The sequence below is a fragment of the Podarcis melisellensis genome (assembly GCF_964234715.1).
Source record: "Podarcis melisellensis genome assembly, chromosome: 13".
Taxonomy (NCBI): Eukaryota; Metazoa; Chordata; class Lepidosauria; order Squamata; family Lacertidae; genus Podarcis; species Podarcis melisellensis.
In genome coordinates, this window is record NC_138545.1 from 4112152 (window position 1) to 4129914 (window position 17763).

General features: G+C 47.7%; 1 protein-coding gene and 1 long non-coding RNA gene across 2 annotated transcripts in view; one reads left to right on the plus strand and one right to left on the minus strand.

Annotated features, from left to right (window-relative positions):
• ACAP1 (ArfGAP with coiled-coil, ankyrin repeat and PH domains 1) overlaps window positions 1-14748 on the plus strand; it is a 46417-nt gene extending 31669 nt beyond the window's left edge. The window contains exons 15-23 of the mRNA XM_081886768.1: window positions 720-789; window positions 1811-1905; window positions 2065-2231; window positions 4314-4346; window positions 6920-7113; window positions 8207-8316; window positions 10748-10858; window positions 11482-11531; window positions 13940-14748. Coding sequence (XP_081742894.1) covers window positions 720-789; window positions 1811-1905; window positions 2065-2231; window positions 4314-4346; window positions 6920-7113; window positions 8207-8316; window positions 10748-10858; window positions 11482-11531; window positions 13940-14046 — 937 coding nt within the window. The 3' untranslated portion in view covers window positions 14047-14748. The remainder of the gene's footprint in view (window positions 1-719; window positions 790-1810; window positions 1906-2064; window positions 2232-4313; window positions 4347-6919; window positions 7114-8206; window positions 8317-10747; window positions 10859-11481; window positions 11532-13939) is intronic.
• LOC309355943 overlaps window positions 1-16482 on the minus strand; it is a 55473-nt gene extending 38991 nt beyond the window's left edge. Inside the window, exon 1 of the long non-coding RNA XR_014162653.1 lies at window positions 16252-16482. This is a non-coding gene — a long non-coding RNA (uncharacterized lncRNA). The remainder of the gene's footprint in view (window positions 1-16251) is intronic.
• Between the last annotated feature and the right edge of the window lie 1281 nt (window positions 16483-17763).

Sequence of the window (17763 nt, forward strand, 5' to 3'; positions counted from 1 at the left end):
CTTCCTCCCTTCTTGGCCTTGGAGGAAAAGATGGGGCACATCGCCGCACTCCTGGCTGCATCCCATAAGGTGGCGAATATAAGTCGGAATTTGGGGAAAGAAGTGTGGCTTATATTCAGGCCAATATGGTATATCTTAGTAAGTTAGTGGCTGAAGTGGTGGGGCTGAGATTGTGGGAGGAGCCTGTGGAGGAGAGGGGCGGGGCTTGCACACCAGGAACTGAGAAAGGGGTGGGGCTTGTGACCATGTGGGGAGGGGCTTGCTATAGATGGGAGGAGCCAGGAAAGAGAGGGTGGGGCTTGGGTACAATGCAAAGAGAGGGATTGCCATTTCTCCCACCCCACCTTGAAGGTTGGCCCCTCTGTTAGGAACATAAGCAGAGCTTGGTGGATCAGGCCCAGAGGCCTATTTAGGCCTGCATCCTGCTTTCACAGTGACCAACCAGGTGACTATTATGGGAAACCTGCAAGCAGGATCTGAGCCCAAGAGCCCTTTCCCACCTCTGTGGATTCCAGAAACTGGGATTCAGAAAATATTTCTGAGCCCGGCCACCGTGGCGAATGGCATTTGATAGCCCTCCACGGATTTGCCTCATCTTCTTTTAAAGCCCTCCAGGTTGTTGTCTGCCTCCTGTGGCAGGGAGTTCCGCAGTTTAACTGTGCCCTGCATGGAGCAGGAGTGCCCCTTGCCTGATCTCTCCCTCCCTGTCTCCAAATTAGGAGTCTCGGTGTCCATTTCTCCAAGGTACGGTCGCTGACGCTCGACTCCTGGGAACCTGAGCTAGTCAAGGTAAATGCGGGGGCCTAATGGTGGGTGGGCTCTGAACTCCCCAGTGGTTGGGAATGATGGCAGTGGCGTAGCAAGGTCAGGTGGTACCCAGTCCCCATCGGTCGCCAGTGGTTGGGAATGATGGCAGTGGCGTAACAGGGTCAGTGGTACCCGGTCTCCATCAGTCGCCAGTGGTTGGGAATGATGGCAGTGGCGTAACAGGGTCAGTGGTACCCGATCTCCATCAGTCGCCAGTGGTTGGGAATGATGGCAGTGGCGTAGCGAGGTCAGGTGGTACCCAGTCCCCATCGGTCCCCAGTGGTTGGGAATGATGGCAGTGGCGTAACAGGGTCAGTGGTACCCGATCTCCATCAGTCGCCAGTGGTTGGGAATGATGGCAGTGGCGTAACAGGGTCAGTGGTACCCGATCTCCATCAGTCTCCAGTGGTTGGGAATGATGGCAGTGGCGTAACGAGGTCAGGTGGTACCCAGTCTCCATCGGTCCCCAGTGGTTGGGAATGATGGCAGTGGCGTAACAGGGTCAGTGGTACCTGATCTCCATCAGTCGCCAGTGGTTGGGAATGATGGCAGTGGCGTAACAAGGTCAGATTGTACCCGGTGCAGAATTTTTTTGTCAACCTCCCCATTGAAATTTTCCCTCCCTCCCTCCACTGCCCCCATCAAAGAAAGCTAAGCCCTGCCCTTCTCCAGGAGCATGGGGCGCAACAGCGCGCCGCCCGCCCGTGACCCCCAAGCTGGGGGAAGGGGGGGAAGACCGCTGGCAAAGCGGCGCAGCTCCCCGCTTTCCCCCGACGGCTCAGGGTCATAGCTGTCAACGTTTCCCTTTTTTTTAAAGGGAAATTCCCTTATTCCGAATAGGATTCCTCGCAAGAAAAGGGGAAAGTTGACAGCTATGCATCAGGATAGGCTTGGGAGTTGTGGGCGCATTGTGTGCCGAATGTCACTCCCCTCGGGAGATGGGTTGGGGGGTTGGCTAAGATGCAGCTTCTGAGATCCTCGCCTCTCCCTCCTCCTCCCGCAGCTGATGTGCGAACTGGGAAACCGAGTCATCAACCAGATTTACGAGGCGCGAGTGGAAGAGATGAACATGAAGCGTCCCCAGCCGGGCTGTTCGCGGTGAGGACGTCCTCTTCATTGAACGATAGGATAATCTTTATTGTCGTTGTCCCATACAGAACAATGAAATTGAAAAAAATCTACATAAGACATTCAAAAACCAACAACCAACCTAATTAAATTAAATTAAATTTCTTCTTCTGTTTCTCTGTCCGAAAGGTTGGAGAAGGAGGCATGGATCAGGGCCAAATACGTGGAAAAGAAGTTCATCACCCAGTTCCCGAAGGCAGGGGCACGGCTGAATCGAGGTGGAGATGTCCGAGGGATCGAGAAGCCCAAACCGTTCCCCAAACCCAAACCTCCGGGGCAGAAACGAGGGGGCGCAGGTAGGGAGAGAGGCTCTCTTCCTTCCCCCCGCTCTTAGCGCAGGCGATATAAGATAGCTGTCAGTTTTCGGGAAATTTGCGGGGTTAAGAGGCAGAAGCAAGGAGCCAGGTCCTGCTGGTTTTCCAGAAGCGGTTTTCATGTTGATGCGAAAGGTCCCCTAAAACATGGAAATGATCAGGAACCATTAGGAAAACTGAATAAAAGTGCAGTCTTAAGCCAGGTCTAATAGATCTTCTCTGAGCAAATTTATTATTGTGTTTTTAATATTCGGTTGGGAGCCGCCCAGAGTGGCTGGGGAAACCCAGGCAACTGGGCGGGGTATAAATAATAAATTACAGTGGTGCCTCGCAAGACGAAATTAATTCGTTCTGCGAGTTCTTTCGTCTTGCGATTTTTTCGTCTTGCGGAGAGCGGATTCCCTGGGTATTAACGGTTTTAAGAAAACGGAAACAAACTAGCAAGACGTTTTCGTCTTGCGAAGCAAGCCCATAGGGAAAATCGTCTTGCGAAGCAACTCAAAAAACGAAAAACCCTTTCGTCTTGCGCGTTTTTCGTCTTACGAGGCATTCATCTTGCGAGTTACCACTGTACTATTATTATATTATATATACTGTTTATTGCATTGAATTACCCACTTTTTTCCTACAAGGGGGGGTGATAGTGTACACCAGGGGTCAGCAAACTTTTTCAGCAGGGGGCTGGTCCACTGTCCTTCAGACCTTGTGGGGGGGGCAGACTATATTTTTTTGGGGGGGAAATATATGAACAAATTCCTATGCCCCACAAGTAACCCAGAGATGCATTTTAAATAAAAGCTCACATTCTACTCATGTAAATACATGCTGATTCCCGGACCGTCCGTGGGCCAGATTTAGAAGGCGATTGGCCGGATCCGGCCCCCGGGCCTTAGTTTGCCTACCCATGGTGTACACGGTTCTCTCCCCTTCCCTATTTCATTCCCACAACAACTCAGTGAGGTAGGTTAGGCTGAAAGCAGCCGTGGCTGCTCCCCCCCAAGGCCCCCCAGTGAGTTTCATGTGGCCAAATAAGGATTCGAACCCTGGTCCCTCCCAGGTCCTGGTCCAACATCCTTAAGTAGGGACACAGGTGGCACTGTGGTCTAAACCACTGAGCCTAGGGCTTGCTGATCGGAAGGTCGGCGGTTCGAATCCCCGCAACAGGGTGAGCTCCCGTTGCTCGGTCCCAGCTCCTGCCAACCTAGCAGTTCGAAAGCACACCAGTGCAAGTAGGTAAATAGGTACCACTCCGGCGGGAAGGTAAACAGCATTTCCGTGCGCTTTGTTTTCCGTCACGGTGTCCCGTTGTGCCAGAAGTGGTTTAGTCCTTCTGGCCGCATGACCCGGAAAGCTGTCTGCGGACAGACGCCGGCTCCCTCGGCCTGAAAGCGAGATGAGCGCTGCAACCCCAAAATCGCCTTTGACTGGACTTAACCATCCAGGGGTCCTTGACCTTTTACCTTTAAGGTAACAGCTGCACCACCAGCACTCATCTTCTCAGCCTCCTTGCAACCTAGGTGTAAAGTCGTCATTGCATAATGCACTGCAGAAACCAGTGGGTTTTACCCAAACGCTGAAAGAATATACCATTTCTTACTGGTCCCCCCCTTTTTTTTAAGTGATATTTTATTAAGTTTTAAGAATAACAACAAACGGAAAAAGGAAAAAAAACATACACAAAAATATAAAGTTATAAAATACAAAAAATATAAAAATCTAACTTAGAAAAATAGAAAAAAGGAAAAAAAGAAAAACAGAAAAGAAAAGCACATCAAGAAAAAAAACACACACAAAAATCCCTCTTTTTAATTTCTCATCTTTGATTCACTTATTTTCCTGACTTCCTCACATCTCCCTTTTTTGTATCCCTTTTGAAAATTAGTTCAGCAAATTCATATCCAATTAATTTATCTATTATCAATCCAATCTTATTTTTTACCTTGTTGCTAGAACCCCTTCAGTTCATTTCAATGTCATTAACATTCAAAAATTTTACAATGTTTCTGTAAATAAATTTTAAATTTCCTCCAATCTTTACTGGTCCCCTTTTTTTTACTCCTACAGGAAGTAGTCCAAGCCGAGCGAGCCCAAACCCAGGTATGTGTCTCTCAAAGCCAGGTATACTTTGAAAGGTGGTGGAGGTTTGTTTTTGAGCTCAGTTTAGCAGGGATGGGGACCCTAACCTTCCCTTATTTTGCGGGAAATGTCCTTATTCCAGCACCGTTTCCCCCTGCTATCCCAGATTGTTAGATATCCCGTAGACTGTCCCTGGGACAGGTGAGACTGCTGATCCCTTATTTTCGAGGCTGCTGATCCCTTATTTTCAAATCTGAAAGTTGACAGCTGTGGATAGGGACCCACATGGAAGAGAGCTGGGCTGGGTGAGAGCGCCCATCTTTCCAAGTTCTGTTCAGTCCTAGCCCCAGAATACCAGGACGCATTTACCGTATTTTTCGCCCCATAGGATGCAGCGGCCCATAGGACGCACCAGGTGCTTATTTCCCCCCCCCCAGGCGTTTATTTCCCCCCCAGGCGCTTGTGGGGCCGGCAGTGGGGAGAAGCGCTCTTCTCCCTGCCACCCGCTGCAGACCAGGTCTGGGGACAGTGGGAGGACGTGCTGCGCCTCCCCGCTGTCCCCGGAGCTTGCGGGGCTGGCGGCCGGGACAAGGACGCGTCTCCCCGCCGTCAGCCTCCAAACCACATCGGGAGACAGCGGGATGGCGGTGTTCCGCCTCCCCGCTGTCCCCCGACCTTGTGGCGCTGGCGCTGCGGCTCTCCTGAAGCCTGGAGAGCGAGAGGGGTCGGTGCGCACCAACCCCTCTCGCTCTCCAGGCTTCAGCGAAAGCCTGCATTCGCCCCATAGGACGCACACACATTTCCCCTCCATTTTTGGAGGGGGAAAAGTGCGTCCTATAGGGCGAAAAATACTGTATTTATCTCCTAAAATTCACAAATCACAAAATTGCAGAATCTAAAGGGGTCGTATCACAAAATTGCAGAATCTAAAGGGGTCGTATTATCCAAGCCCTGACCATTGCAGGAATCGCAGCTTCGTTGTAAAAACAAACAAACCCTCAAAGCAGATTAGAAAAAAAGGACAAAGCAATAAAACGATCAGTAAGATTCTGAAAAGTTAAAACAACAATGGAATAAGAGCAGATTCGAACTCGCAGCAGCTTCCTGAATGACTGGGTAGGCTCGCCCCAAACAAAAATGTTAGATCTCTGAGCAGAGGGGCTAGTATCCTGACAAGGCCTTGCTCCTGTCGGCAGTCGGGTGTCTGCTTGTCAATCTGGGCCGAGTCAAAGGCATTATTATCCGTATACAAAGCCCTTAACAACTTGGGGACCAGTTTACCTATGAGATCTCCTTTGGTCCACTTGGCTGCTTTGAATGGCAGAACTGGCGCCACCGACACTGTGGAACTCCCTGCCTCTTGAGAGTAAGCAGCTGCCTTCGCTTGACTCCTTTCAGGGCCTGCCAAAAACATCCTTGTTTCAAAAGGCCTAGCCAGATGCATAGGGAAGTGGAGGCAATTTTAATGTGTATGCTTCAGAGTGCTGTTGTAAATTTCTCTTGGTATAATAATAATAATAATAATAATAATAATAATAATAATAATAATAATAATTTATACCCTGCCCATCCAGCTGGGCTTCCCCAGCTACTCTGGGCGGCTTCCAACAAAATATTAAAATACAGTAATGCATCAAACATTAAAAGCTTCCCTAAACAGAGCTGCCTTCAGATGTCTTCTAAAAGTCTGGTAGTTGTTTATTTCCTTGACATCTGGTGGGAGGGTGTTCCACAGGGCGGGTGCCACCACCGAGAAGGCCCTCTGCCTGGTTCCCTGTAACTTGGCTTCTCCCAGCGAGGGAACCGCCAGAAGGCCCTCGGTGCTGGACCTCAGTGTCCGGGCAGAACGATGGGGGTGGAGACGCTCCTTCAGGTCTATTGGGCCTTTGAGGCCGTTTAGGGCTTTAAAGGTCAGCACCAACACTTTGAATTGTGCTCGGAAACGTACTGGGAGCCAATGTAGGTCTTTCAGGACCGGTGTTATGTGGTCTCGACGACCGCTCCCAGTCACCAGTCTGGCTGCCGCATTCTGGATTAGTTGTAGTTTCCAGGTCACCTTCAAAGGTAGCCCCACGTAGAGGGCATGACAGTAGTCCATGCGGGAGATACCCAGAGCATGCATCACTCTGGAGAGACAGTCTGCGGGCAGGAAGGGTCTCATCCTGCGTACTAGATGGAGCTAATAAACAGCTGCCCTGGACACAGGGCCTTGACCTGCGCCTCCATGGACAGCAGTGAGTCCAGAATGGCTCCCAGGCTGCGCACCTGGTCCTTCGGGGGCACAGTTGCCCCATTCAGGACCAGGGAATCCTCCACACCTGCCCGCCTCCTGTCCCCCCAAAACAGCACTTCTGTCTTTCCAGGGTTCAACCTCAGTCTGTCATTGCTCTAGCTCTTTACGTAAACAGCATTCGGGTTTCTTGCCATGTATATATTTTATGAAATGAATAAAATCCTGGAGAGCTGCCAGCCAGTGTTGGCATACCTGAATTAGATGGGCCAGTGGTCTAACTAAGTACAAGGCAGCTTCCTAAGTAATCCATGCTGGTGGCTGTTGCTGGTCTGATTCTCTCTGCCTCCCCCCCTCTTTTTAGGGGCAAGGGAAGGGGCCTCCCCAAGCCCCACAGACAACCTGCAGAGTTTGCACCCAGGGGCCTTGCTCTATCGCGCTGCCGCTGCACCCCCAAGCCTGCCCACCATGGCGGACGCCTTGGCTCACGGCGCTGACGTCAACTGGGTGAACACCAACCACGAAAGCCGGACCCCTTTGCTGCAGGCCGTCGCCGCGGTGAGTCTGTGGGGGGCTCAGAACTCTTTTTTTTTATATAAAAAAATAATTTTTATTAAATTTTCCATTTTAACAATCCAATCAGATCACATTAAATATTCCAAATTATACAAATACATCTCCTATAGTCCAAATATTCTGCCAAATTATAGATTTTTGTTGGGGCTTCCCATGCTTCAAGTTCAGTGGGGTTCCAGTCATCTTATGTTTCTACTGCCTTGAGTTTCCAATAGTTCCTTCTTTAAATCTTCCTGTTGTTATCCTTCCTTCCTTCATGGCCTCTGAGTTGTTTCCACAGGCGAGCTGAAGTAAACAATAATGGGCTTCTGTGTGAAATTTCTATGACTCTCCTTTTTTTTGCAGCTGTTACGTCTTTTTTTTGCAGAATGTCCTCACACACTTTTTTTTATTGATACACCGGGGGGGGGGGGGAAACAAGAAGACAAGAAATACAAACCGAACCATGATAAGGACAATATTAATTACGAATCACTAAAACGAAAAGTGTTCCTTGGACTATAGACCCGACCTCCCGTCCATTCCTTATTTCACTTATCTATTATTTGTCGCCAATACACGCTTTTGTCTTAACTGATTAACTAATTAGTGTTAGTTTCAGGTTAAGTATGGACCTCTGGAACGAATTAAGTACTTAACCTGAGGTACCACTGTATTATGTTTTTAGTGTGATTTTATTTTATTGGTGTTAGCTGCCCTGAGCCCGGCTCTGGCCGGGGTATAAATTATTATTATTATTATTATTATTATTATTACTACTACTACAGTGGTACCTCGGGTTAAGTAATTAAACTGTTCTTAACCTGAAGTTCCACTTTAGCTAATGGGGCCTCCTGCTGCTGCTGCGCCACCGGAGCACGATTTCTGTTCTTATCCTGAAGCAAAGTTCTTAACCTGAAGCACTATTTCTGGGTTAGCGGTGTCTGTAACCTGAAGCGTCTGTAACCTGAAGCGTATGTAACCCGAGGTACCACTGTATTATTTTCTGTGGGGCTCAGAACTCTTGACGTTCTCAAACGCCAACCCACTTCCCTCATTTCCCCACTTAACCTTCTTTCTCTCTCTCTCTACCCAGAATTCTCTCTTGGCCTGCGAATTCCTTCTTCAAAACGGAGCCAGCGTCAACCAGCCAGACAGCAGAGGCCAAGGCCCCCTTCATCATGCTACCATCTTGGGACACACTGGGTAGATACCTATCTATATATCTCTATACATATATCTTCCTATATGCATAGAAATGGAAGGCTGTCGTCACGTTGTAGTTTGCTGCAGCCAGAGCCAACTCCAGCATGGCAACAGAAAGGCGGGCAGGCAGGTGTGGTAGAACCCCGAAAGCAAGCAAGCGGCCGTGGGAAGGGGGAGAAGGGAGACTTCAGGGGGAGAACAAAGCTATTGATGGTTGAATCATTGTGTTTTAATATTCTGCTGGAAGCCGCCCAGATTGGAGTCCAACCTCCAATCTTTCACCCGAAGTGGGATTCGAACCCACAACCCTTGTGCTCTACCGACTGAGCTTATGGACAATTGGTTCAGTGATCTTGTTGGTGTGAACTAATTTGTTCCAGGCACTGGGAACGAATAACCCTTACAGGTGAAACTCAAAAAAATTAGAATATTGTGGAAAAGTTCATTTATTTCAGTAATTCAACTTAAAAGGTGAAACTAATATATGAGATAGACTCGTGACATGCAAAGCGAGATATGTCAAGCCTTTATTTGTTACAGTTGTGATGTTTATGGTGTACGGCTGATGAAAACCCCAAATTAACAATCTCAGAAAATTAGAATATTAAATGAAATCAGCAAAACGAGGGCTGCAATTAGAGCAGTATTGGACCTCTGAGAAGTAGACGCATGCATATGTACTCAGTGCTTGGTTTGGGCCCCTTTTGCATCAATTACTGCCTCAGTGTGGCCTGGCATGGATGCTCTCAGCCTGTGGCACTGCTGAGGTGTTACGGAAGACCAGGAAGCTTCAATAGCAGCCTTCAGCTCTTCTGCATTGCTCGGTCTCATGTCTCTCGTCTTTCTCTTGGCGATGCCCCATAGATTCTCTATGGGGTTCAGGTCAGGCGAGTTTGCTGGCCAATCAAGCACAGTAATCCCATGGGCATTCAACCAGGTTTTGGTACTTTTGGCACTGCTGGAAAATGAAGTCAGCATCCCCATAAAGCTCGTCTGCGGAAGGAAGCATGAAGTGCTCCAAAATCTCTTGGTGGACGGCTGCGTTGACCCTGGACTTAATGGAGCACAGTGGACCAAGACCAGCTGACGACATGGCTCCCCAAATCAACACAGACTGCGGAAACTTCACACTGGACTTCAAGCATCTGACATTGTATGCCTCCCCGTTCTTCTCCAGACTCTGGGTCCTTGGTTTCCAAGTGAGATGCAAAAGCTGCTCTCATCAGAAAAGAGATTTGAGTTTCACCTATATATTGTAGAGGGATTTTGCAGATAGTGCATAATGATCTATTTATGTATGAGGCTGTTAGAGCCTCAGTGGATTTGTAACTGGCTGACTGACCGAACCCCAAGGGTGCTCATCAATGGTTCCTCTTCGTCCTGGAGAAGAGTGACTAGTGGGGTGCCACAGGGTTCTGTCTTGGGCCCGGTCTTATTCAACATCTTTATCAACGACTTGGAAGATGGACTCAAGGGCATCCTGATCAAATTTGCAGATGACACCAAACTGGGAGGGGTGGCTAACACCCCAGAGGACAGGATGACACTTCAAAACGACCTTGACAGATTAGAGATCTGGGCCAAAACAAACAAGATGAATTTTAACAAGGAGAAATGTAAAGTATTGCACTTGGGCAAAAAAAATGAGAGGCACAAATACAAGATGGGTGAGACCTGGCTTGAGAGCAGTACATGTGAAAAGGATCTAGGAGTCTTGGTTGACCACAAACTTGACCTGAGCCAACAGTGTGACGCGGCAGCTAAAAAAGCCAATGCAATTCTGGGCTGCATCAATAGGAGTATAGCATCTAGATCAAGGGAAGTAATAGTGCCACTGTATTGTGCTCTGGTCAGACCTCACCTGGAGTACTGTGTCCAGTTCTGGGCACCACAGTTCAAGAAGGACACTGACAAACTGGAACGTGTCCAGAGGAGGGCAACCAAAATGGTCAAAGGCCTGGAAACGATGCCTTAGGAGGAACGGCTAAGGGAGCTGGGCATGTTTAGCCTGGAGAAGAGGAGGTTAAGGGGTGATATGATAGCCATGTTCAAATATATAAAAGGATGTCACATAGAGGAGGGAGAAAGGTTGTTTTCTGCTGCTCCAGAGAAGCGGACACGGAGCAATGGATCCAAACTACAAGAAAGAAGATTCCACCTAAACATTAGGAAGAACTTCCTGACAGTAAAAGCTGTTCGACAGTGGAATTTGCTGCCAAGGAGTGTGGTGGAGTCTCCTTCTTTGGTCTTTAAGCAGAGGCTTGACAACCATATGTCAGGAGTGCTCTGATGGTGTTTCCTGCTTGGCAGGGGGTTGGACTCCATGGCCCTTGTGCTCTCTTCCAACTCTAGGATTCTATGATTCTATGATTCTATGAGATGCTTGTCATGTGGAAATATTGAATATGTGTCTTCCCTGTTCCGTTTCTAGGCTGGCCTGCCTCTTCCTCAAGCGCGGGGCCAACATGAACGCCGTCGATGGGGAAGGGAAAGACCCCCTCAGCATCGCCATAGATTCAGCCAACGCGGATATCGTCACCTTGTAAGGGAAATTCTCCACCCCCCACCTGCCGCCATCTTCCTTGGGTGCCAAATAATCCCCCCCCCATCGTGAGGTCTTGGGTGTGAATTCTGCAGCTCTTCAGATTCAAGATTGAAGGGGAAGAGAGGGATTCTGGGAGGAAGTTGGCGGGACGTCGGCCATCTTGAATCTTGGGCTCAGGCCTTTGGGTCTATAAATGTGTTATAACGCTGTGGCACTAGATGGCGCTGTCAGGCTGAAACTGGAAGTCGATTATCATTTCCATTGTCAGCTTTTACGTTTTTTCCATAGCGTTTTTTTTACAGCTGTGTCGATCCAGCCCATATCTGGTTTCAGCTTCTTGTCAATTGTTCTTCCAGCGTTTTTAATAGCTGTTCTTAAATTGCTTTTACTGGTAATTTTATTCTTTCTCTAAACTGCTTTGAGGTTTTTTTTGTTTTTTTACAACCAAGTGTTATGCATAAATTTTACGAAATATATAATCAACAAAATAAATTGAACGATTGGGTCTGTGCCTGATAGGGGATTGGGGTAAGATGGGGGGGAGAAGGGGCTGAAATTCATTTTTTTCTGTTGTGTCACGTGACTCTTTTTCTCTCCCACCCACCTTCCCTCTTTCAAAGATTGCGATTGGCCAAGATGCGTGAATCTGAGCTTGCCCTCGGCCAATCAGGTGAGTCTCACCTGTGGGGGGTGGGGACACAATTCCACATCAGAATTCGCTCTATCTCCTCGAAAATCTTCCGGAATCAGTTTCCCATACACTCTCGGTCCTCAGTTGTTGCATCTGTAAAATGGGAACAATCAGGCAACGATGGCCAACAGGTGGACAAACAAGCGATGGGTGTTTGCTGTATACACACCCGGACATAACAACGGCTAAAAATTAATTAATGTTACAGATAAGTAGCAAAACCCAGAAACTGGTGTTTAGGCAACAGGTGCAAAATTAACAACCAAGTAACTGAGATGGCTCAGTCGGCTGAGCACGAGGCTCTCAATTTCAGGGTTGTGGGTTCGAAGACCACGTAGGGCAAAAATATTCCTGCGTTGGAGGGGGTCAGGCTAGATGCCCCTTGCGGTCCCTTCCAACTTGACGATTCTATACGATAATAAGTTTTTATCTCAGGATGCTATTTTTACAGAAGGCAATAAACAGCTCAAGTTAACCCAAAGGTTTTATAATGTGAGGAGAGTCCCCTGTTTTAAGTTTTTTAAGCCAACCTGCGCCATGGAGCCTTTGTCCTTCAAGACTTGAGCCAATTTTCTTTATTATTCTGTTTTTCGACAATGACAGATTTTGCTGTACCGATTTGTCAGAGAACACACACTCTCACGCGCGCACACACACACCTCACAAGATCTCGCTATTATTATGAGCCTGGTTGCTAAGTAGGAAAGAACTTAATTGAAGGTTTAAGCTGTAAGTTAATACTCTCTCTTGCGAAAAGATTGAGGAGAACCAGCTCTGGACATTTTGTCCAGCAAATTCATGTGGGAGGGAGTTCCGCAGGTTAACTAAGCACTGCGTGAAGAAGCGCTGCCTTTTATCTGTCCTGGATCTGCCACCATTCACCTTCTTTTGGTATCCCATTAGTTCCTTGGCGGACATTCCCCCAACATGGCCAGCAGATGCTGGGGCTGTAGGTGCGAATCCTGCTTCAATGCCAGAGAGTGGCTGGTGCGATTCAGGGCAGGCTGAGGCGGCGATCTGGGGTCTTCCTTCCAGGACGCAAACAGATTTCCGATGCTCCCTGGCCGGGGCCCTTGCAAACTCCTAGCTGCGCTCCTTGCATTGGAGCAGGTTGGAATAGATGAGTTTTGGGGTCTCCCTCCCTGGTCCTGAATGGTGCAACTGTGCCCCCGAAGGACCAGGTGCGCAGCCTGGGAGTCATTTTGGACTCACAGCTGTCCATGGAGGCACAGGTCAGTTCTGTATCCAGGGCAGCTGTCTACCAGCTCCATCTTGTACGCAGGATGAGACCCTCCCTGCCCGCAGACTGTCTCACCAGAGTGGCACATGCTCTGGTTATCTCCCGCTTGGACTACTGCCATGCGCTCTACGTGGGGCTACCTTTGAAGGTGACCCGGAAACTACAACTAATCCAGAATGCGGCAGCCAGACTGGGGACTAGGAGTGGCTGCCCAGACCATATTACACTGGTCCCGAAAGAACTACCGTATTTTCCGCTCTATAAGATGTACTTTTTCCCTCCTAAAAAGTAAGGGGAAATGTGTGTGTGTCTTATGGAGCGAATGCAGGCTGCGCAGCTACCCCAGAAGCCAGAACAGCAAGAGGGATTGCTGCTTTCACTGCGCAGCGATCCCTCTTGCTGTTCTGGCTTCTGAGATTCAGATTCCCCCCCCCCCCTTGTTTTCCTCCTCCAAAAACTAGGTGCGTCTTGTGGTCTGGTGCGTCTTATAGAGTGAAAAATACGGTACACTGGCTCCCAGTACGTTTCTGAGCACAATTCAAAGTGTTGGTGCTGACCTTTATTAAAGCCCTAAACGGCCTCAAAGGCCCAGTAGACCTGAAGGAGCGTCTCCACCCCCATCGTTCTGCCCGGACGCTGAGGTCCAGCTCCGAGGGCCTTCTGGCGGTTCCCTCCCTGCGAGAAGCCAAGTTACAGGGAACCAGGCAGAGGGCCTTCTCGGTGGTGGCGCCCGCCCTGTGGAACGCCCTCCCAGCAGATGTCAAGGAAATAAACAACTATCTGACGTTTAGAAAACATCTGAAGGCAGCCCTATTTAGGGAAGTTTTTAATGACTGATGTTTAATGTATTTTTAATCTTTAGCTGGAAGCCACACAGAGTGGCTGGGAAAACCCAGCCAGATGGGTGGGGTATAAGTAATAAATTAATATTTGAGTTTCTATTGAAATGAGGCTTCATTTTAATGTTGTATTTTAATCCTGTTTTTAAGTTGTATCTTAATCAATTGTTTTATATCTGGTGTTAGCCACCCCGAGCCTGGTCTTGGCTGGGGAGGGCGGGGTATAAATAAAATTTATTATTATTATTATTATTATTATTATTATTATTATTATTATTATTATTCCCTGATTCTTCCCGCTCTTCCAGGAGACGAAACATACCTCGACATCTTCCAGGATTTCTCCCTCATGGCGTCCAACGATCCGGACAAGTTGACCCGACGGAGTTACGATCTGAAGCTGACGACGATGTGAAGTTGGCCCCCATCCACCGAAAGGAGGAGGGAGACAGGAGCAAGAGGCCTTAAGTCACGTGCAAATTCCCGGTGTGACACTTGAGTCGGAAACAAAGGACCGTCCAGTAGAAGCCTGTCTCTCCCTTCAGCAGCCCCCCAAATGTTTTTGGTGACTTTGTGGAGTCGGACAAAAAGAAAAGGTTTTCGTGGAAGATCGCGGGAAACAAAGAACCGATCTCCTCTGCTTACTCTGCACTCCACAACTCCTGTCTTTTATTTATTGCTGACGGACGAGGACGTAAAAAGCTGTACCACCTTCTTGGCCCTTGATGGACACAGAGATAAAATTACGGATTATTTCTCCTCCCACCTTTTCAAAACCAGATTACAGTCTTTTTATTTCCTCTCCTGGGCCTTGAAGAGGGAGATACTCCTTGAGGGAGGCAATTGATTTGAGAAAAGATTGTGTAGGAAGAGGCACAGATTAAACACAGCTCTCTGGAATTTGGGAAATGTTGTGTTTCATCTCTGTGTGTGTTGAAATTCTCGGCGGTTTTTTCCTGAGGTTGAAATCTAATTTACAGGTAGAGCAAATCTGCCTCAAGGTTTGCCCACGTTTATTTCATTCGTAATGAGCTGAGCGTAAATGGAACTTTCTTTTTCTTTTAATTTAAATTGCGGTGTGGACATTTTAAATAAACTCGCATCTCTGGCCAAACCACCCCAAATGACCAAGCTAAAGGCAACCAGTGTGGTTTTTTCCGTGTTTTAATTTTCTGCCTCTGTGTGTGAGTGTGTTCTTGCTTGTTTTTCAAAGGACGGGGGTTTATTTATTTCATAAAATCTATACACCGCTTGAGTGCTGGGGGCGGGCGAGGAAGCCCCAAAGTGATTTGCAAAACAAATTAAGACATTTTCCTTACTGACGGTTTTGTGAACAGCAAAAACGTCAAACTTGCGAAAAGTTAAAATAACAACAAATTAAAAATAGATTGCAACTCACACCAACTTTCTAAACATCACAGGCAGGCATGCTTAAGCAAGAATGTTTTTAGCAGGCGCTGAAAAGAGAACCGTGAAGGCACTTGCCTGATATAGATAGGCAGGGAGTTCCAAAGTTTGTGTTGTTGTTGTTGTTTAGTCGTTTAGTTGTGTCCGACTTTTCGTGACCCCCTGGACCAGAGCACACCAGGCATTCCTGTCTTCCACTGCCTTCCACAGTTTGGTCAAACTCATGCTGGTAGCTTCCAGAACACTGTCCCACCATGTCGTCCTCTGTCGTCCCTTCTCCTTGTGCCCTCCATCTTTCCCAACATCAGGGTCTTTTCCAGGGAGTCTTCTCTTCTCATGAGGTGGCCAAAGTCTTGGAGCCTCAGCTTCAGGATCCGTCCTTCCAGTGAGCACTCAGGGCTGATTTCCTTCAGAATGGAGAGGTTTGATCTTCTTGCAGTCCATGGGACTCTCAAGAGTCTCCTCCAGCACCATAATTCAAAAGCATCCATTCTTCGGCGATCAGCCTTCTTTATGGTCCAGCTCTCACTTCCACACATCACTACTGGGAAAACCAGACCTTTGTTGGCAAGGGGATGTCTCTGCTTTTTAAGATGCTGTCTAGGTTTGTCATGGCTTTTCTCCCAAGAAGCAGGCGTCTTTTTCCCCAAAGTTTACATTGCCCCAAATACGCATTTTTTGCTCTATAAGACTCACTTTTTCCCTCCCAAAAAGTAAGGGGAAATGTGTGTGCGTCTTATGGAGCGAATGCAGGCTGCGCAGCTATCCCAGAAGCCAGAACAGCAAGAGGGATTTCTGCTTTCACTGCGCAATGATCCCTCTTGCTGTTCTGGCTTCTGAGATTCAGAATATTTTCTTTCTTGTTTTCCTCCTCCAAAAACTAGGTGCCTCCTGTGGTCTGGTGTGTCTTATAGAGCGAAAAATACGGTAAATTGTCCTGATCCCAGGTGTGTAAAGGAAGGAGCTGTACGCTGACGCTGGCGTTCATTTACTTCATATCCCATCCTTTTCTCAAAGAATTTGGGGTGGCACACACAGGGCAGTACCCTATTTTATCCTCACAAGAGCCCTGCAGAGTGGGCTGTGTTCCCCGGGAAGTGAGGGGAAAGGTGAGAGCCAAGTGTTTTGCATGCAGGACAATCCCTGATGGCATATCCAGGTCCAGGGGTCAGCGACCTTTTTCAGCAGGGGGCCGGTCCACTGTCCCTCAGACCTTGTGGGGGATAGACTATATTTTTTGGGGGGAAATGAACGAATTCCTATGCCCCACAAATAACCCAGAGATGCATTTTAAATAAAAGGACACATTCTACTCATGTAAAAACACCAGGCAGGCCCCACAAATAACCCAGGGATGAATTTCACATAAAAGGGCACATTTTACTCATGTAAAAACACACATATTCCCGGACCGTCTGCGGGCCGGATTGAGAAGGCGATTGGCCTGGATCCGGCCCCCGGGCCTTAGTTTGCCTACCCATGAGGTCGGGCTTTGGAGAGACTCCCTGCTTTGTGGGACGGTGCTTGATAACACAAAAAAAGACACACATACAAACCCGGATGTAAAATTGCATAATGAAATTGATACAGACATATAAATGAAAGCCAGTTTCTACGTCTTTCTGAAGGCAGCCCTGTATCAGGAAGTTTTTAATGTCTGATGTTTCGCTGTTTTCTTTTATATTCTGTTGGAAGCTGGCCAGAGTGGCTGAGGCAGCTCGGTCAGAAGGGTGTGGAATAAGTAATAAATTATTATGTCCTTCTGTAAATAATAATAATAATATCAGAAGGTGGTAAGCTCTCCTTCCTTGGAGGTTTTTAAAGCAGAGGTTGGACGGCCATCTGTCATGGATGCTTTAGCTGAGATTCCTGCATTGAAGGGGGTTGGGCTGGGTGACCTTTGGGGGGTCCCAACTCTACAATTATATAATATAATATAGAGCAGAAAGACACCGAGTGACCTGTGTGCCCGTTCAAACTGCTGACCAGGTGCTGTTAAAGGGGGAGGGAGTAATTCTACTCAGAGTAGACCCATTGAAATCAGTAGACCTAACTTAGACATGCCCATTCACTGCAAAGGGTCTGCTCTGAGTACAGCTAATACAGTGATCCTTTGGTTCTCAAACGCCTTGGTACTCAAACAACTTGGAACCCAAAAAACTGCAAACCCAGAAGTAAGTGTTCCAGTTTGCAAACATTTTTCAGAAGCCAAATGTGCTCCGTGTTACGCTTCCGATTTGAGTGTTCTGCTGAGGTTTGTCTGTTTTTGCTATTTATTTTCCTTTTTTGTTTTCGCAGCTCTTTTTCATTTTGTTCTTGTGACTGTGAGCAACCCAGTTCACCTCCTGATTGATTGGTTGTGTGACTGCAGTACATTGCTTATTGCTTTCATTTTATGGATCAATGGTCTTGTTAGATAGTAAAATTGCTGTTTTAGGGGTTGTTATTAAGTCTGGAACGGATTAATCCATTTTGCATTACTTTCTATGGGAAAGAACGCCTCGGTTTTGGAACGCTTTGGTTTTGGAACAGACTTCCAGAACGGATTAAGTTTGAGAACCAAGGTACCACTGTATTTGGATAAAACCCAGGCATGTGCAATAGAGGACAGCTTTCAGGAGAAGAACGTCCTCTCTAAAACATTTAATACCCTGTTATTCTGGCAACCAACCAGTGGTCTGACTCTGTATAATAAGTGCTCAGGTAGGTAGCCGTGTAGGTCTGA